Source organism: Mytilus californianus, unplaced genomic scaffold (assembly GCF_021869535.1).
Source record: "Mytilus californianus isolate M0D057914Y unplaced genomic scaffold, xbMytCali1.0.p SCAF_6, whole genome shotgun sequence".
NCBI lineage: Eukaryota > Metazoa > Mollusca > Bivalvia > Mytilida > Mytilidae > Mytilus > Mytilus californianus.
Window position 1 is genome coordinate 76071692 of NW_026262712.1, and position 14281 is coordinate 76085972.

Sequence of the window (14281 nt, forward strand, 5' to 3'; positions counted from 1 at the left end):
CTGACAATTTACGACAGATATGTTATAAATAATGTCAAAACCGAAGCACTAACAAACTGAGTGGACTACTTAATACGTTTCATGAGAAATAAAAGGCTTATGAAGATCTATTACAAAATCAGATTGAAATGTTCAGTTTGTTGTGACAGAAAAGTTGGTATCTAGATTTTCACAAGGATGGGTCAAACCAAAGACTGTAAACTTGGTATTTGCTGCTTCTCCGAAATGCACGCGACATTAATAAGTAAGAGCGAAGACTGGTAGACTAGGAGTCAAAATAATGTGTTCTGGTAGGGTAACATGTCTTTCTGTGGACTGTTACTTTGTGAACTAGCACGTTTAAAATACGGCTCAGCGTGTCTGTCTAGTACACAGCAGAGCTCATATTAATATCACACTACCATGTTCTTGTCCAGAATATGCATTTAATGTTGACCTCGGCAACACTTTTGTTAGAGTGATAATCAATATTTCCTACATACATGTTTTCGTCTTTGGTAAACCCTTTTTCATTTACCTTTTTTTTTATATTTATTCGTGACACGATCATACAACAAAACAAAAACAAAGAGTGGGCGCAAACACAAATATTGGTAAACGGGGCTGTATCGAAATTAGCAAACAGATATGTGGCGATCCTCTACAACGGAACCGGATGCAAAGTGACCTGTAGTTAACACCATTGTCCGGTCTTGTCATTGGTCCTCGATCCTTGCAATTGACATAAACTAACAGCTAGAGTTATAAGCAAACGTAATTCTGCTTGAAAACATTTAACAGTGACAATATTTAAGGGGTTGCACTTTCTCAAATTGATTGGAATACGATACTTAAGCATATTTTGAATCTCAAACAATATCATAGACATAGCTATTCAAACAAATAGATTTATATAAATCATGTTTACCGCATTATCTAACTTTTTAATAATATGTGAGAATGGATTGTTGTTGAAGTACAGTCAAATAATAACATGCATTCAGGATGAGAAGATGTTGATGCGATATAGAATTAAAATATGCACTTTGGTTTGTAGTAATAGATCGGCACACTGAGATGTATTTTGAACATGCCAGTTCACAAGATCATAGGAAAACACTACTACCCTTCTCGAATAATTATGACTTCGAACCGACCAGTCTTTATTCTGACTCTTAAATGCCACGTTCTTGGTGAAGCGGCAAATACTAATTGTCAAGTGCTTGGTTTAACTCAGCTATGGATACATTCAACATCCAATCAATCGAGGTGTTCACAGTACATTCATGTAGTACCACTTGGTCGTTCAGACAAGATAGAAGTGATCGATAATCATTAATCGGTAGTTACTAACAGGATAATTTAAAAAAATCAGCTATTATCACATCGTCACCGCAGACACGATCTAGACTACTATCTATACAAAGAAAATATCATTTCAGGCATTCTCTTACACGGGTTGTACAATGTAAAAAGTAAAACCAACAAAAATACCTAACTCCAAGGAAAATTCAAAACGGAAAGTCATTTATCAAATGGCAAAATCAAAACATCAAACACATCAAACGAATGGAAATTTAAAACAACTTTCATATTCCTGGCTTGGTACAGGTATTTCCTTATGAAGAAAATGGTGGATAAACCTGGTTTTATAGCTAGCTAAACCGCTCACTTAAATGACAGTCGCATATAATTCCCTTATATTGACAACAATGTGTGATCAAAACAAACAGACATAAAAATTGAGGTAGTACAACTTAGCTGAGTTTCTGTAATGAAACAGATAAATTTCTAACATAAAAATCAATTTGTGTATTTCCTTAATCTCATAACTTCCGGGGAGAAGGAGAGGCTTTGCCCCCTGGTCCCCCTTCAAGGGTTCTGTCCTTGACCCGCTGGGGGTCTTAGGCAGCCCCAGACCCCTGCAAGTGCTCGCTACGCCACTGCGAGAGCTTAAATCAAATATCATCGGCTCTCCCGGACCGTCAATAAATTGACAGAGCCTTCATAAAGTTTCATTTTTCAAAATTATTTGAATAATCATTTCTGGTAGAGACATACAGTATTATGATCGGTAATTCAAGTTCTACAGGGTCAATATGGGCGACATTGTCAGATGTCTACGTTCATGAGTTATTGATCTCCAATGCCAATAATGAACAACAGATAAGTCCATAATAAATAGAAAAAAAGTTAACCATTCTGCATTAGTTTTAGCTACTAACAGCCTGAGTTTCTGACTTTTTGTCAGATGAATTTTGTTATTTTTTTTAATTTGATTTGCAAGCGGGGGACCTGGGGCATTGCTCTTTTTCAGAAACTGACTTCTCATTTTTCACACTAAAACCAGCGTTAATGAAAACGTATAGTTGATCGGTATAATAAAAAAAGACCCAATGCAGATACTATTATACGCGTATTCAATTTGTATTGATATTTCTTGATAAATCTCATCTCTGAAGATTCCAAAAAAATTTAATAGAATAAAGAATGGAAACGGGGAATATGTCAAAGAGACACTTCCATTACAATAAAAGAAGCTTTTCTCAATTTATAGCGACTTAAAATTGACCTAAAATCCTAACTTTGTTCTAGAACTTAAGTTATCCGTGCGTTATAGATCGTTAGCCGGACGCTATGCATGTTTATTTCATATCGGTTAAGAATTAGCTTCTCTTATTGGACAACAAGGGGCCACATGACATTCTTTAGTTTTCAGTATTAATTTCTATCGGTCGTTAACAAAAAAAAAAAACGGACCGGAAAACAGATTTTATCATGTTAATGACCGGTGGGCGTGGTTTCTCTGTTTAGAGAGATGCTCTTCATTAAACCTTTTCCTGATTTCAATGTTGAATTGTTTACCATATGTTTTCGTTTATTATAAAATTATAGAAAACTTTATTTAGTTTTCATATACTGAAAAATTGCAAATGAATGGGAGTGACTTATAGTTTTCACTATGACTCACGGTGGGTAAGGTTGTCCTTCGAGAGAACGTTCTTTGCTGGTGATTCGGTCCTGACTGGTGCTGGTGATCATTAAAAATATGTAAACAAAGGCGAAAATGAAGAATTTTGACGTTTTTTCGTATAAAAAATGGAAGGAAACAGTTGAGATTTTTTTAATTTTGTTTCTTATGGGTTCATAGGCAAACAATTACAAATGTGACCCTCTAAACTGTTTCAGTAAGCGTAACACAAAAGTGCTCATTTTTAGAAAATCTAGAACTGAAAAAATAAAACAAAAATGCTCCTGGAGTCCGCTTTCTATACCCAAATCCACACGAAAAAATTATTTTGTGAAAAACCTGTGCAATTTATTAAAATTGTGCATTTTCTCAGTTTAGACATGTCCTGATTCTGTGCTGGTGGGTCCTGTCATTGTGCTCGTGGGTCCTGATACGGTGCTGGTGATTTTGGGTAAACAGTTGGTTATATTTGAAACAAACGTTACAGAATTAATAAAATTGGGAAGATAATTGTATTCAATCGGATTTGTGACTCCAATTTTTTACTTTTGTGCATCCATTTGACTGTTAAATAAGCGTTTTCAAATAATCGTAACTTATATTACATAAAAGGGCAACATCTGCCGTCCAATATCAGATGAAAATACATGTATATCTAATTAGAATAGTTTTATTTAAGATATTAAATGCCCTTAAATTGATGATTCTCTACATAATATGCTAATTAAACAGTTTTAAAAGGTGCTTAAGGTTAAGCGACATGTATATTATAACGACAATAAACGTTTGACTGGTTTATTTCAGTTAAATATACGAGATTAGATGATCTTACTACTGGTGCCTCTAATTTCTTCCTTAATATATACACTGTCTCGATCCAATACATTTCGACTGGATAAATAAACGACCTAGACTTGCTTTTCATACATGACTGATAAAAACTTACTAGAATGGAACAAGATGTGAACAATTGCAAGTCAAAGTATGACCTTCAACAATGAGCAAAACCATAACGAATACTAGCTATAAAAATCACGGTAAACGATAAAAAATGAAGACCTTCGGCCTGATTTAAAATACAACTTTGAACAAAAAACAAACATGACAGATAGCAAGCATCGACAACCACTGGTTTTGGGCACTCGTGACAGGACTTAACATGTTTGTTTGCGCTCCACACCCCACCCAACCCCTCCTCCTTTCCTCCTTCATTGGTACAGTGGTGTAACAACACAACACTTAGCACACAAAATATTAACATAAAGACACAAATTATTGAACCACGAGTACTCACAGCTACTGAAACCTAGTTCAGCTAATAAATAAACCATGTTCTCTTAGATTAAAATCTCAATCGGTAATCATCAAACAAATTTCGCAAAACTTAAGTTTACATTTTAATTTTTGTTTTAGCAAAACTTTAAAACTGTGCAGTGAATCTTGTGCTCACAACAATTATTGTCATAAATACCGCGCCGAAGTACGTCAATTATTCATATTTCATTATTCAAAATTCAATAATGAATAATGAAATAGTTCATATTTCAGTATTCAAGCTGAAAAGTGAATAATGAAATCGAAAATTTATTTTTTGACTGTGACACTATATCCCGTATTCTGAATTCGTCATTTTGGTGTTATTTAACAAATATTCAAAGTAATCTAAGAAAAAATAAATCAAAACACTCTTTGAAATTTTTATTTTTATTTATTTATTTAGTTTCGGAGGATAAACTAGTGGGTTTCCTTAACTATTTTTAACAGAAATTCCTTGTTTTAATGTATGGACGACCTGAATACCAAAACATATATAAAAATCAATATACTATACATTGTAATTTTTTTATTTTCACTGGATCTTTGCTATTCTTCATCCCCTGATTATAGATATAGCTTATCGATTGTGCCGCAATGCCCATTAGAGGGGTTACGGAGGACCTAAATGCCAAAATACGCGTGAAAATTAAGAAATAGCCAATTTTGAATAATGAAATGGATATTTTGAATAATGGAATGGACTGCTGCGACCCTTCAGCCCCTAATTACAGATATACCTTATATGTCATTCGAAAGCTTATCAATAGAGGAACAAAAGGTATATAGTCAATATGTCCCGCAATAAAATTCGAAAATTCTGGATTATTTAAAGCAAAAATATCTTGAATTACCGTGAATGTTTTAAATTTATCAATTAAATGTAATTTTAACGGATTTTTACTGATTTTGGCCATAAATTGTGATTCATAACAATACAACAACAAGTGTACTATTAAAGGGGCGCAATTGATACCCATCGGAATACCTACACAATTTCGTTAAACCTTTATTGCCGAAACGTACATATATGTTGTCAAGAAGAAAATTTAAAGCTCTTATCATCTCATCACAGTTCAAGTAAGCATATTTGATAGAAAAGCAAAGGATATGGGGTATCCATCCATGACACAAAATCAGTACATGTACAGCAAAAAAAGAAAAAAAACAACCAAACACACAAAAAGCAAAGGAACAGCGCTTTCATTGCTATTCTTCATCTCTAAATAACAGTGAGGCCTTCAACACGGAGTAAAAGATAAACTCTCACCTGAAGGCTGAAGGGTCGCAGCAGTCCATTCCATTATTCAAAATATCCATTTCATTATTCAAAATTGGCTATTTCTTAATTTTCACGCGTATTTTGGCATTTAGGTCCTCTGTTACCCCTCTAATGGGCATTGTGGCACATATTGATTATAACCATTTTGTTCCTCTGTCGATAAGCTTCGTGATATTACAAATATTTAACTAAAAGTGTATTTCTTAGTCTGGTATTTTTTTTTTCATTCACTCATTTTTCACTCATTTTCAATTAAAATTTAGGCATATTTTTTTTTTATTCAGGAAAAATATTTGAAAAAATAGAAAATTAGGACACATCGTTCACTTACTCCCCCTTAATTCTTTATCAAAAATCCTTGACAACAGACTTTACTTTTAGATCTTTAAAATGCATAACTTAAAAAAAATCAAATTTTTGTGTGTGTTATTTAGGTTATCTAGACTTCATTTCCTAACAAATTCTAGTCTGCCCTTGCATGAAATATTTAAATATTTTTTTAATGTTTTATTGAACTTTCGAAAATTCCCCCTGACAACCGATCAGACAATAATTTTAGGTTGACCAGAGGCTTAAAGGTGCAGTAAATGATGCTTAATAGCTAATAGATACATTTTTCTTTTAAAGTACAACTTTTAAATCTTACGGGAACCCCCCTTCTCCTCTTGGAAAATGTTTTTATGGTAAAATTATCAACTGCAGTAATAAAATCGTTCTTGATCATCTGCAACAAATTATTTTTTATCAACAATTTTAGAATTTCAAAACTATTCCAAGCTTAAAAACTTTCACCGTGACCTCCCTCTTCCTTATTCCAAAAAAAAAACAGCAATATTATTGTCATCCTTTTAGTAAACACTAAATTGTTACAAAGAAATCTGATTTTAGCTGCTGAGGACACATGATTCTTACGCGCAGAAACAAGGCTGAGATTCATTTGGTTCAATGAAAAGAAAAGTATCTACAGTATCGTACAAATTTTTCAGAGAAACAATATCCAGGATGCTAAATTTTGATGTTAGGAGTACAGAAACATTTTTTTAAAAATAAATTTGTTATTAATAGTACGAGTACAGAAGTGAAAATTTGTTCGTCATACTAAAACTTATCAAAGGTGGTAAATATTAAAAATAGTAAGACGAGATAAAACACAAAATTGTTACAAATTGTGACAACAGGTCGAATTAACACGAAAGTACGATTTGAGAGTACTCGCAGGTACTGGAAGCTAGTTAAAAGCCAAGAACAATTAATAATAAAAAATCTTAATAAACAAGACAGGAGGTTTTAACATTGAATTGGGATCACAATTACGGAATAAGAAATAATAGGCAAAGCAGTAAAAGAATTCTTACAAAAACTGTTATAGAAAAAAACACAACGCAAAGACTTAAGTAATATATTTGTTTTGTTACACTAATTCGAAGTGTTTTAACATGGCCCTGCAAATTTAGAAATATGATGAAGCTTCTGTTTACATACATGTATGTCCAAATTAGTCATATTTCTAGTTTAAGATTTCTCCCCCAAGGAGTTTACAATGCTTTATATAATACTCTTTTTAAGATACATTTAAGGGGGTATACAATGTCTATACACATAATTTTTGATAAATGTGTGCCGAATGAACGTGAATTATGCGAAGGTTCATCGGAAAGCGATTAACTGTATCCTAGTTGATATGAAATCAAACAGCATACTAGTTTATTTTTATAGTTAAGATGGAAAGACAACTCAAAATTAATTTATTTCTTTTCGTCGGTTAATGTGTTTGCAGTCAATAGAGAAAAGGGTTTTCTTTATGAGCACTGCAAGTAACGATAGCTTTGCTTTATAGGTTACAATTAACAAACCGTATTGCCGAAGTTTACAATTATAACTATCCGCTTTTCGATCATCAACAGGAATAACACACCGGTTGTCACATGTGGAGCAGAAGCTTCTTATTTGTCCAGAGCACCGCATTGCATCCTCGGTCTTTTTGTTTTGTCCATTGTGTGTGTGTTACATTTTAATGTTGTGTTTCTGTTGTGTCGTAGTTCTCCTTTTATACTTGATGTGTTTCCTTCAGTTTTAGTTTGTAACCCGGATTTGTTTTTTTCTCAATCGATTTATGAATTTCGAACAGCGGTATACTGCTGTTGCATTTATGTATGTTAATTGTATGTTGTTTTTTTTTATTCTTCTCTTCGTATGAATTTTGGCAGTTGTATTGTCTTGCTTATTTTTGTATTTTCCCCGTGGTTTTTTCTCCCTTTTTTAACACATTATTTTGGCTTTTTTTACTCCAATGATATGTACACTGAAGGAATGTCCCTAAGATGTAGCTAAGATTAAATAAATTAAGAGATAACAATGTTAGAAAAAGTTTTATTACAAAGCTGCCCACATTTGTTTATATACGACAAATATTCTAGTGTTTAAACATAAAAAGTCTAACAGATATACCTCCAATAATCTTTTTTATTTTAATATCAGATGTTCTTTTGAAAATAAATTATATATGATTGTCTGATATTTGTTGAAGCCTTCTGTTTTGCGTCTGTTCTTTTGTAGTTTTTTTACGTCGCTTTTTTATAAGAAACACACGTCTTATTTTTACATTCAGTAAGCATTAGTAGACGTTTTCACAGTTAAGTGGGAAATATTCTAACAACACCAATGTATGACGTTTATTACCACTCTTTATGTTTGTTCCTCAGACTATGTGCATTTCTCGAGTATTTGGGTCATCTTTGCCCCACTTTCCAGTTCTTCCATAACCTTAAATGACAAGCAGTTGATATTAGATAATTATCGACATTATTATGATACATTCGTAATAGTTGATTAGTAAATATTCATAATTTATGCTTTCTACAGTAATATTCGTCATGCACAGGAAAAATGGATTGGTATATGATTACAGCTACAAAATAAAACTGGTTGTGTGACAGATAATTATTGTTCAATTCATTTCTAAATACATATATAGTGACATAATAGGTTATTAATTTTTGCTCTTACCAATGGGATGACCATTTGACATTCGGGATAGGGTGGGGTGGGATAGTAAAAATTCTTGACAACTTAACAAAATAATCTTGACCAAGACAGGATGAAATTGAATATTCTTAAGATTAAAAACGACTGTGTGTATCGATTAAGACTTGTCAAGTACATATTTAAGGTATGTGTGTAAAAATGTAGATTAAGGATATAAAAGGTTTAAGCGTTATATAACGCTTTATAGTGCTTCGCAGTATCCGTCTTTAGAGTAAGATGTGGTTTATGTGTTTAGTTATTATAAAAAAAAATCAGATGTGGTATGATTTCAAATGAGACAACTATCAACTATCACCAAGGCCTTCAATGAGAAAAACACATACCGTAAAGTCAGCTTTAAAAGGTCCTGATATGAAAAATGTGAAACAATTCAAACGAGAAAACTAACAGCCGAATTTATACAATACAATGTACGAAAAACATATATGACAGACATGAACCAAAGACAATGAATGATTTACAGGCTCCTAACTATGGACAGGCAAATAAAGAATGTGGCGGGGTTAAACATGTTAGTGAGCATTTAACCCTCCCCTAACCTGGGACATTGGTGGTAGAACAAACTGTAAAAATCAGTTGCAAAAATGCCTTCTTTCAATTTTGTACGAAGCACAAATAAACACCTAACACAAAACAATAGACAAAAATGCACCGATATAAGTGAACTCGTCGTTACTGAAAGCTAGTTCACAGCCAATTACAACTTATAATTTCATTTCGATTTTGACAATTTTCTGAGTTATAGGACTTCAACTGTCAAATTGAAGTAGATTTTTCACAAACATGCATTGTACCATAAATTGAGTACGCTTGGATTCATTTACTATATACTTTCTGCAATTGTTTAAATTAGTAAATGTAAGAATCCGTTTGATTTGACCGTCAGATGAATAAAAGGCAATAGTCTACATCTAGTATGTGTAACATATAACAGTGCTTATATTAAAATGCACATCTTATCATTTATCAGGCGTCGAATACCCCGTGGAATACCACTTGTAACATATAAATTGCTGCATTTGATTTTCCGTGTTTTTAGGCATACATACACATAGGGGACGTAATTTACTTCTGTGTTGTGTTGTTGTAATTTTTTGTGTACGTTCTAGTTTAAAACTTATTATACTAAATTGTTTTATATGAAAGTTAAAAATTAACAAATAAGTATCTAATAATTATTCATCAATTAGAACTGAGTTGTTTATAATTTTGTATATAATTACTATCACTGGTGATATATGATACACTATCATATTTAGGAAAACGAATTGTGTATCATGCAGATTTGTTAAGCAAAGGGAATACGTATTCCTTATAAATGTTTCAATGGTCATCCAGCAATATTTATAAAAAAAAACAATCACTGTAAACTGGGTCTTAAATACCCATATTGTAATTTTATTCCTTATCTTCTGTATTTAATGACTTCTGTCCAGGACAGGTTCCCAATTGTACATCTCATTTTAGCCAAACGAACTTTAACCACATTTAAAGGTAAGCAATCAGAACAGATGTGTGTTAAGTAACAGTTTCAAGATTGCGTGAATGTCAAATGAAACTTATAGCTTCGTACCGTGATGCTAAGCAATAATCACATAATGAATACTCACTGCTGTCATTTTATTTCCTTCGATTTGTCGTACGAGTTTCACATTTTTCCAACCAACTGGTAGTTCCATTTTTTCCATTACAGTCATTTTGGTATCAGAGTCAAATTTGATAGTAATCTAAAACATACAGAAATATGTATATCGCAAAAATTACTTTTTCGTAGTTTTTCTAAGCGAATAGCTAATTTACAAGGTAACACATTTAGAAATGGGAGCAAAAATAGAGATGAGGTACCAACGTGATATCTTCTGTGGGGAAAGGAGGACTGTTTTTTTTTTTAGGTTAAACTATTTTTTTTAAACTTTCTTTTCTAAAACGTTGTTTCTTTAAAAGAAATTTGAAACATTTCATTTTGAAAAAAAAAACATACGCTACATGTTGATATTACATAGAAAGAAAGTAATTTTAACGCAAATTCAATTGATTGATTATTGTTTGCGTAACGTCCAATTGGTATCGTAAGCATAATCAAAGTCGGCAAAGTGATTTGCTTTTTACCTGCATGATGCGTACCTGTCATATAAAACCAGAAGATACCGGTTTTACATGACTTGAAATTAATTTAAAACCTCCCACACTTGAAGAATTGATTAACGCTTTGAAGATGGATCATATTTACAGATATACACTTGTGAATAGTCTTTTCCCTTAAACATCCACTTAAAATTGCATAGAAAGAATACAATAATTATCAGAGACTTCAATTTTTACAACCTTAAGACATTTTCCAAATGAGTTTTTCGTCTCCAATTCTTTCCCTTCTTCGTAGGTATTAGTTGATCTAGGTGTGTTGTTCGATTCATTTGTAACTGACCACTTATCTCCGTCTTTAGTGAATTCAAATGTCCAGGTAGATTCTTTGTACTTGGTAATCATTTCATCTGTATAGCCTTAAAGTTGATTGTGCATGTATATATATTCAATACGTATAAACTTTTTTATAAAAAAAACCTAAGAGACAAAAACAAACATATATGACTATATGGACAACTTAAACTAGGTTTTAAAATTATTGTAATGAATTCAGTTTTCAAACTGCAGACTTCATATCTTTTAGTAGTAACATGCTATCTTATTGGGCAATGGCGTTTACGTATCGCAGATGATAAGATATGTCAGAACCTGTTCTTACTGTTGAGATTGTACTAACAAATTAAAATGAAGACTCGTAACTATAAACCTACTCTAAACGGCTATCAGGAACATTAAGGAAATACACAAGTTCTCCATCAAGTTCTTAATCATTATATAAAAGACAACGACTTAAATGATATTATTGATGGTTTTGTCTTGTCCCTAATCATAACGTATACTACTGGATACAACTTTGGAATTGTCTGACTAGTGAGGGATATTATTACTCAATTGGCACACCTTCTGTTTTTGGTACATGCTATTCCGACCACGTTCACAGTGTTTAGACAGCTTACATGCACTTATTGACATTTTGACTGAAAATGGGAATAAATCATTTCACTGTTTTGTGTATTCAAAGTATCTAGACTCGGGATATTACTTCAAATAACAATATCTGTAAACGGATATTCATTTTTTTTTTTAAATATTTGCCTTTAATTATTAACCTAAGCAGACAATGACAATAACTGCAGCATAACAGCAATCACTGTTTTTTTTTGATATTTCAGTGTTACACCAGAAACTCTACACAAAAATTTACGACAAAAGGGATGATTTTTCTTTCCCTGTTGTTAATTTTCCTTTTTTTGACGGTGATGTTCCTTTGGCACCGTCTTACGGTGTTTATATATCCCAACTCGTTCGTTATGCCCGTGTTTGTAGTGACGTTTTGTATTGCAATGAGCGTAATCTAAGTATTACTAGTAAATTATTGAGGCAGGGATTTCGTTACCACAAATTACTTAAAACCTTAACTAAATTCTTCCATAGATACAAAGATTTGGTTTGCAAGTTTGGCTGTACTTATTTCAAACGGAATAACACATCTTAAATTTTTACGATGATGTTGTTAATCGAGCCCGGAAATTTAGATACGATTCGGGTAAACTTATCAATCCTTTAAATACACTTATTCTAAAAGGTTACCATTACAACACTGTAATTAAATCTTTGAATATTGTTTTTACTGGTATAAATATTGATTTTGTTATCAGTAAATTAAAACCATACTAAATATTATTGTTATACACATATCTACTTTCACGGTACTACAATCTGTCAATACCTATATTTTGGCATTGCACAAGGTCATTTTTTTTTCTCTGACTGTTAATGGCGTCCTTACACTTAATCCATTGGATATTTGATGTGTACTGGTTGATATGTTAGTCTTAGATACATGATTTTTTGCTTATGATGTGCTGTTACACCACTGTCCACGGCTAGGAAAGGGTTGAGCGCTCACAAACATGTTTAATCCCTCCACATTCTTTATGTGCCTGTCCCAAGTCAGGAACATGTAGTTCAGTGGTTGTCGTTGGTTCATGTCTGTCATAGTTGTTTTCGTTAATTGTTTTATTATAAAGTAGGCCGTTAGTTTTCTCAATTGAATAGTTTCATATTTTAAAAGTCAGGGCCTTTTCTAGCCGACTATACGGTATGGGGTTTTCTCAGAGTTGAAGGCCGTACGGTTGCCTATAATTGCTTACAGCAGATATTGATATATTTCACAATATCAGTGTACCAAGCTTCTAATGACTTTTCTCGATAGATAAATAATACAATAGTCATTTGCTAGTATAACATAGTTTAACATATTTTAACCTTTTTAAGATGACGATTGAGGTTTCAAAATAACATTTAATGATGGTTACCGAAGTAAACAAGGTATTGATTTGTCATCTTTATGATACAAAGTGAGTCGTCTCGAAAAATGTGTGTGAAGAAGATATAACCATGTACATTTGTGTATTTTATCTCTTTTTTTAGTAAAGATTGTTTATGTTCGAATTAGAAATCAATTTAACCTCTTGATTTGATAAGTATGTGAATTTACAGAATGGGTTTCAAATTCCAAAATTAAAATATTATTAAATTATGGTAAAATTCATGTTTTCCTCTGCATAATTTTAAAGTTCTTGCATCATTTTAATTAATTTATGGTATCAAATGTATGTTATATGAGATGTATATTTGTAAGCTATATGAAAACTGTTTCGATTTTCATGTATCATTACAATATCTAAGTCAAATTTCCGTTCCCATGCCGTGAAGATGCAATATAAAATTTCAAAACAGAAGAAAATCGCAACAACAGAATTATAAATGAAATATAAGATAACAACAAAATAATATGATAAAAAAGATGGAAACAAAATCACATGATATATAAGATCGAAACAGTCATATGATAAATAAATCTTATGACTAGTCAGGACACTTGCAGAATAAATATAAAGTAAAAATTAAAACTGCACTTACCCAAAGCTTTGCCTACACCTTCGATATTTGACATAGATACTGATTTCCATTTGCCTAAAAATTGAGCCATATTGAAGCAAAACTAAATTTCATGTAGACGTTAACCTGTCGTAGTGGTTGAATATTTGTGGGTAATATAGTGGCTGTTCTTTTCGTTTATATAGTAAACTAACTCGTCATAGATCAATATACAATTTTTGGGATATCAGTTACCAGGTAAACTGAATTATGTTTAAGTAGAACGTTCTTATATATGAGCTGAAAGAAGGTAGAACGCCGTTTTAAATATCCAATTTAAAGATTCATTGTGCTAATGATATAACTCATTCAATGTTATTGTAAAATAGTCAATATTTTTTTTTCATGTAATCATTTTTAAGTAGAACGTTCTAATACATATTCTGCAAGAAAGTAGAATGTCCTCTAATTTATGTAATGTTATTATGAAATAGAAAAGTCAGTATTTGTTATTTTCATTCAGATTAGTTTTGTTTCCAGATTTTATCCCGCGAAATGAGTAGTTTTAAAAAATTAAAGAACCTTGATATACTGCCAATACGGCAGTTCATGATACTATAACTACATGTTCATGTAGTAGACCCAAATATTACTTGATGTCGATTTATATTGCCACGAAAAAGAATTTAAACGTTATAAACCATGGGAAAAGATATATTTGT

At 32.0% G+C, this 14281-nt stretch overlaps 1 protein-coding gene across 1 annotated transcript; it reads right to left on the minus strand.

The window, feature by feature from the left end:
* Window positions 1–7899: 7899 nt before the first annotated feature.
* Window positions 7900–13769, minus strand: LOC127704823 (fatty acid-binding protein-like). Its single transcript, XM_052209050.1, has 4 exons — window positions 13602–13769; window positions 10917–11092; window positions 10202–10318; window positions 7900–8309 (listed from the first exon to the last, which is right to left on the minus strand). Exons 1-4 carry the CDS (start codon window positions 13669–13671, stop codon window positions 8250–8252), a joined length of 423 nt encoding a protein of 140 aa, XP_052065010.1. The 5' UTR covers window positions 13672–13769; the 3' UTR covers window positions 7900–8249.
* Between the last annotated feature and the right edge of the window lie 512 nt (window positions 13770–14281).

Bases quoted from the DNA above. Each gene is read 5' to 3' on its own strand.
- LOC127704823 (XM_052209050.1), bottom strand. From the start codon at position 13,671: ATGGCTCAATTTTTAGGCAAATGGAAATCAGTATCTATGTCAAATATC. The intron at 11,093-13,601 runs GTAAGTGCAGTT...ATCAACTTTAAG, and splicing joins AGGTGTAGGCAAAGCTTTGG to GCTATACAGATGAAATGATT. The intron at 10,319-10,916 runs GTTGTAAAAATT...TGTATGTTTTAG, and splicing joins CATTTGGAAAATGTCTTAAG to ATTACTATCAAATTTGACTC.